Source organism: Oncorhynchus mykiss, chromosome 22 (genome assembly GCF_057628025.1).
Source record: "Oncorhynchus mykiss isolate SJ-2025 chromosome 22, ASM5762802v1, whole genome shotgun sequence".
Taxonomy (NCBI): Eukaryota; Metazoa; Chordata; class Actinopteri; order Salmoniformes; family Salmonidae; genus Oncorhynchus; species Oncorhynchus mykiss.
Genome location: NC_143043.1, coordinates 49,947,447 through 49,954,058, shown reverse-complemented (window position 1 = coordinate 49,954,058; position 6,612 = coordinate 49,947,447). Strand labels below are relative to the sequence as shown.

General features: G+C 40.8%; 1 protein-coding gene across 12 annotated transcripts in view; it reads right to left on the bottom strand.

The window, feature by feature from the left end:
• Positions 1–1,485: 1,485 nt before the first annotated feature.
• Positions 1,486–6,612, bottom strand: part of LOC110502169 (dedicator of cytokinesis protein 9) — a 173,917-nt gene continuing 168,790 nt past the window's right edge. For 11 of the 12 annotated variants that reach the window (XM_090216283.1, XM_090216293.1, XM_090216284.1 and 8 more), the window contains exons 51-53: positions 5,733–5,833; positions 5,201–5,339; positions 1,486–4,801 (exon numbers count right to left, since the gene is read on the bottom strand). In XM_090216283.1, coding sequence (XP_090072409.1) covers positions 4,676–4,801; positions 5,201–5,339; positions 5,733–5,833 — 366 coding nt within the window. In that variant the 3' untranslated portion in view covers positions 1,486–4,675. The remainder of the gene's footprint in view (positions 4,802–5,200; positions 5,340–5,732; positions 5,834–6,612) is intronic. The other variant, XM_090216292.1, reaches the window with a different exon arrangement.

The following is a 6,612-nucleotide window of genomic DNA, read 5'->3' as shown; positions in this document are numbered from 1 at the left end:
TCTGAGAGCGCTCGCAATACATCACTTCAGCAGTCTGAGTTAATTCACCTCAGAGAGAGTGCTCTCGATAGGCCTACTGCAGGGGACTTAGCAATTTGGTGGCCCGTTTAAAACAAAGACTGTTGAGGGGCCCCACTAACCCCAACTTGGTAATTGAAGAAAAATATGATTGTGGGGGAGGTAGAGGTGGTTTATAAGGTAAAGGACAAGGGTGAGGTAAAGGTAGAGGAGTGAAATGATAGGCTGTATTTGTTCTATTCTTCCAGAATAGAATTCTTGACAAGTATCTTTTTATATGAAGAAGAGAGAGAGAGAGCAATATCAAAAGAAGTCGTGGGGCGGAGGTGGAGGTGGTTGAGGCTGAGGAGTTCATTGAAAACTACATGCATGACCTTGATGGGTTGGTCATAATGTCTGCAAAAGTTGTGAACGACACAAGGCCAGAGGAAAGTCAACACGGCAGCCACATGACACCAGGGCAAACAGCTGTAAACTCTCAATGTAACATGTCATACCAATTATGTTTTATTGTTCCATTTAGGGCCTCGTGATTGAAGGAGGTGGGGGCCATAAAGGAAGTATTCTGTGCTGTTTCCACGTCCTGCAGATAAAATAAGATTAGGATTACATTTATGTGTTTGACCTATACTCCCATCAATATGGTTTAGAACCAAACAGTCAACTAGCTTCTCTAATCCCATCAATATGGTTTAGAACCAAACAGTCAACTAGCTTCTCTAATCCCATCAATATGGTTTAGAACCAAAGAGTCAACTAGCTTCTCTAATCCCATCAATATGGTTTAGAACCAAACAGTCAACTAGCTTCTCTAATCCCATCAATATGGTTTAGAACCAAACAGTCAACTAGCTTCTCTAATCCCATCAATATGGTTTAGAACCAAACAGTCAACTAGCTTCTCTAATCCCATCAATATGGTTTAGAACCAAACAGTCAACTAGCTTCTCTAATCCCATCAATACGGTTTAGAACCAAACAGTCAACTAGCTTCTCTAATCCCATCAATACGGTTTAGAACCAAACAGTCAACTAGCTTCTCTAATCCCATCAATACGGTTTAGAACCAAACAGTTAACTAGCTTCTCTAATCCCATCAATATGGTTTAGAACCAAACATTCAACTAGCTTCTCTAATCCCATCAATATGGTTTAGAACCAAACAGTCAACTAGCTTCTCTAATCCCATCAATATGGTTTAGAACCAAACATTCAACTAGCTTCTCTAATCCCATCAATATGGTTTAGAACCAAACAGTCAACTAGCTTCTCTAATCCCATCAATATGGTTTAGAACCAAACAGTCAACTAGCTTCTCTAATCCCATCAATATGGTTTAGAACCAAACAGTCAACTAGTTTCTCTAATCCCATCAATATGGTTTAGAACCAAACATTCCATTTCTAGGGCGGTTGTACAATTATTGGACAATAAACAAACAAAGTTGATTAGGAAATCCCAAGGTAGAAGTGAAGAGGAATGAGTGAATTTTATTGAAAAGAAAAAGCATTAGAGAACATTTCTGTTTACAGCAGAAAAGTGACTTTCTGTTAAATAAAAATTAAAAACCCATTGCTTCCCAAATATAAAACGATTTCTTTAAATATTTGAATAAACACTCAAAATGGTAGGTCTGTGAATAAACACTAGAATTGCTTTGAAAAGAAGGATGAACATAATCTTTACAATGTATTATTGAACCCAACACAGCAAGACACTGTACCTTGCAAAATACAAATATTGCACTCCTTTTTTATTTACATGAATAAACAGCTTGGAATATACTTATACGCAATGGCTTTAAATATAAAATAAAAAAATCCCATTCTAAGACATTTAAATGATTAAGGTTGACTGCTAACTTTTTCATAGGAGGCTATTTTTCCAATAAATTGCAGCTTTGTAGAAATATAACACGTCTTCGTGTACATGTACAGAGAGATGAATGCCAATGTATGCAGCATATGTTTAAGCAATAAGGCACCTCAGGGGACTAGTTTATGGCCAATATTCCCTCGGCTAAGGGCTGTTCTTATGTACGACGCAAACACTGAGTGCCTGGATACAGCCATTAGCCGTGCTATATTGGCCATATACCACTGAGGTGCCTTATTGATATTATAAACTGGTTACTAACGTATATATATATTTTTAAATAGCCGTGGTAAATGGTCTGATATACCACAGCTTTCAGCCAATCAGCATTCAGGGCTCAAACCACCTGGTTTATAATGTTCGTCAAGACATCAACACAAAGAAAATCACTTGAAGAGTTCAGAGCAGAAGACAAATGATCGAAACAAACAGAGATCAAAATGAGACGACAGAAACGACAGAAAGCTGTTGAGGGCTAGTGACATCACATGCACATTTCTGTCGATTTAAGGATCCCTATGGGGACGGCTCCACAGGAAACACTACCAGTGATGTCATATACAGTAGCAAGAAAAAGTAGGTGAACCCTTTTGAATTAAATGGATTTCTGCATACATTTGACATCAAATTTGATCTGATTTTCATCTAAGTCACAACAATAGACACACTGTGCTTAAACGAATAACACACAAATTATTGTGTTTTTCTTGTCTATATTGAATACATAATTTAAACATTCACAGTGTAAGTTGGAAAAAGTATGTGAACCCCCCTAGGCTAATGACTTCCCCAAAAGCTAATTGAAGTCAGGACTCAGCTAACCTGGAGTCAAATCAATGAGACTAGATTGGAGATGTTGATTAGAGCTGCCTTGCCCTATAAAAACACTCACACAATTTGAGTTTTCTATTCACAAGAAGCATTGCCCGATGTGTCCCATGCCTCAAACAAAAGAGATCGCAGAAGACATAAGATTAAGATTTGTCAACTTGCATAAAGCTGGAAAGGGTTACAAAAGTATCTCTAAAGGCCTTGACGTTCATCAGTCCATGGTAAGACAAATTGTCTATAAATGGAGAAAGTTCGGCACTGTTGCTACTCTCCCTAGGAGTGGGCGTCCTGCAAAGATGACTGCAAGAGCACAGAGCAGAATGCTCAATGAGGTTAAGAAGAATCCTAGAGTGCCAGCTCTAAAGACTTACAGAAATCTCTGGAACATGCTAACATCTCTGTTGACGAGTCTATGATCTACAATACATAAAACACTAAACAAGAATGGTGTTCATGGGAGGACACCATGGAAGAAGCCACTGCTGTCCAAAAAAAACATTGCTGCACATCTGAAGTTTGCAAAAGAGCACCTGGATGTTCCACAGCGCTACTGGAAAAATATTCTGTGGACAGATTAAAATAAAGTTGTGTTGTTTGGAAGGAAGGAACACACAACACTATGTGTGGAGAAAAAAAGGCACAGCACACCATCACCAAAACCTCATCCCAACTGTAAAGTATGGTGGAGGGAGCATCATGATTTGGGGCTGCTTTGTTGCCTCATGGCCTGGACAGCCTGCTATCATCGAAGGAAAAATGAATTCCCAACTTTATCAAGACATTTTGCAATAGAATGTACGGCTAGCTGTCTGCCAAATGAAGCTCAACAGAAGTAAGGTGATGCAACAGGACATCAACCCAATAGACAGAAGTAAATCATCAACAGAATGGGTTGAACAGAAGAAAATATGCCTTCTGGAGTGGCCCAGTCAGTCCTGATGCTGTGGCATGACCTCAAGAGAGCGGTTCACACCAGACATCCCAAGAATATTGTGGAACTGAAACAGTTTTATAAAGAGGAATGGTCCAAAATTCCTCCTGACCGTTGTACAGGTCTGATCCACAACTACCTGTCTGATCCACAACTACCTGTTTGAGGTTATTGCTGCCAAAGGAGGGTTAACCTCTAAATCAAATAAAATCAAATGTATTTGTCACATACACATGGTTAGCAGATGTTAATGTGAGTGTAGCGAAATGCTTGTGCTTCTAGTTCCGACAATGCAGTAATAACCAACAAGTAATCTAACTAACAATTCCAAAACTACTAACGTATACACACAAGTGTAAAGGGATAAAGAATATGTACATAAAGATATATGAATGAGTGATGGTACAGAGCGGCATAGGTTATTAAATCCAAGGGTTCACATACTTTCTCCAACCTGCACTGTGAATGTTTACATGGTGTGTTCAATAAAGACATGACAAATTATAATTGTTTGTGTGTTATTAGTTTAAGCAGACTGTGTTTGTCTATTGTTGTGACTTAGATGAAGATCAGATAAAATTGTATGACCAATTTGTGCAGGAATCCAGGTAATTCTAAAGGGTTCACATACTTTTTCTTCCCACTGTATACATCATGGAACCCCAACACTCCACAGACAGGAACCCCAGTCAGGATGGAGGCTACACCAGTCCCCCCCCCCCTCCCCTTCTCTCTGTTCATGTGGCATTCTTTTAGTTCATCCATCCTCATGGATGAATGCCCCTGGTCCCATCCTCCACAGAGTGACTGTACTCTATACAACTGTGTAACACGGTCCTTTGTCCTGGCCCATTGGACAAGCCAGAGAAGGTGTGAGAGAAAATTAACAGAACATCAATATTGTCTCAGTTTAGCCAAAAGCAAACTTGATGATAAGGAGAACAGAAAAGCAGGAAATGGCCACTCATGGCAGCGCTGGCACAGAGCGTTGAGGTCAGGAGTCAGCCAATCCGGTGGGTCTCACACCACAGAGGAGGAGTTGGGCAGGCCCACGATGGTGGCACCACTGGGGGTACCACTGATGACGTTGAAGATGTGCAGTGAGTCTGGAAGAACGTTCTTCATGCCATCCTCCACTGGAATGATCTGGAAGGGAGCGACGGAGGGTGTTCAAGATTATGTTAAAGGAACAAATTATTCGTTCAGACAACTTCGTAAGAATGAATCACACGTAATAAAGTCCATGCCAAATATGTTTTACCATCCAATCTGCTCATGTCAGCACAAAGGAAAAACAGAGGGAAAAGGGGGTTATCAAATATCACAATAGCATGACATTTTATACAATTACTATGAAATCCCAATGCCCTACTAATTATAACTATTACTTTCATAATAATACTCCAATTAAACTGTTTTACCAGTATTGCAATCAAAACAAACACAACAGATTCTTTCAAAATGTACAAATAATCAAAAACGGCTGATGAACAAAACCATAATGGATCCCAATGTTTGTTACGCTACTAGAGAACTCATGCTTACTGGCTCGTGCATGATGGCGGACAGCTCTCTGGCCAGGTCTCTGTAGTTGGCCTTCATCTCGTCATGGTACTCCTGCTGGTCCTCTTTAATCAGCCGCTCGTTGATGCCCAGGCCATGGCCACACGCCTCCACAAACTGCCTGCTCCACAAAAGGCCAGTGTCATACATAATCAGCCAGCTGAGCCACGGCCTGTTCACCCCGCTACCATCCAGAAGGCGAGGTCGGTACAGGTGCATCAAAGTTGGGACCGAGAGACTGAAAAACAGCTTCTATCTCAAGGCCATCAGACTGTTAAATAGTCACCATTAGCTGGCCCCTGTCCAGTACCCTGCCCTGAACTTTAGTCACGGTCACTAGACGGCAACTACCAGGTTACTCTACCTTGCACCTTAGAGCCTGCTTCCCTATGTACTGTAAATAGTCATGGATCACTGGCCCCTTTAATAATGTTTTCATTCTGTTTTACCCACTTCATTTGTATATTCCTGTCAAGTCCTATCCTATTTTACAATGTGTACTTTAACAACTCACCTGAAGACCTCTTTAAGTTGTTTGACCTTGTTGTCAGGGTACTTCTTGGTGCTGGCATCATCGAGGAAAGCTCGGGCATATGCGAGGGGACCAGCATTTACCTATAGATTAAAGGAAAATGTATGTCTTTACCACATAGAACAAGTTGAGGGATTTCTTTACCATACAGAACAAGTTGAGGGATTTCTTTACCATACAGAACAAGTTGAGGGATATATTTACCATGTAGAACAAGTTGAGGGATATATTTACCATACATAACAAGTTGAGGGATATATTTACTACATAGAACACGTTGAGGGATATATTTACCACATAGAACAAGTTGAGGGATATATTTACCATATAGAACAAGTTGAGGGATATATTTACCATACAGAACAAGTTGAGGGATATGGTTTGTGAGGATAGAGGATGTGGTTTGTAAGGACAGAGGATGTGGTTTGTGAGGACAGAGGATGTGGTTTGTGAGGATAGAGGATGTGGTTTGTAAGGACGCAGGATGTGGTTTGTGAGGACAGAGGATCTGGTTTGTGAGGACAGAGGATGTGGTTTGTGAGGACAGAGGATGTGGTTTGTAAGGACAGAGGATGTGGTTTGTGAGGACAGAGGATGTGGTTTGTGAGGATGGAGGATGTGGTTTGTGAGGACAGAGGATGTGGTTTGTGATGACAGAGGATGTGGTTTGTGAGGACAGAGGATCTGGTTTGTGAGGACGGAGGATGTGGTTTGTGAGGACAGAGGATGTGGTTTGTAAGGACGTAGGATGTGGTTTGTAAGGACAGAGGATGTGGTTTGTGAGGATAGAGGATGTGGTTTGTAAGGATAGAGGATGTGGTTTGTAAGGACGTAGGATGTGGTTTGTAAGGACGTAGGATGT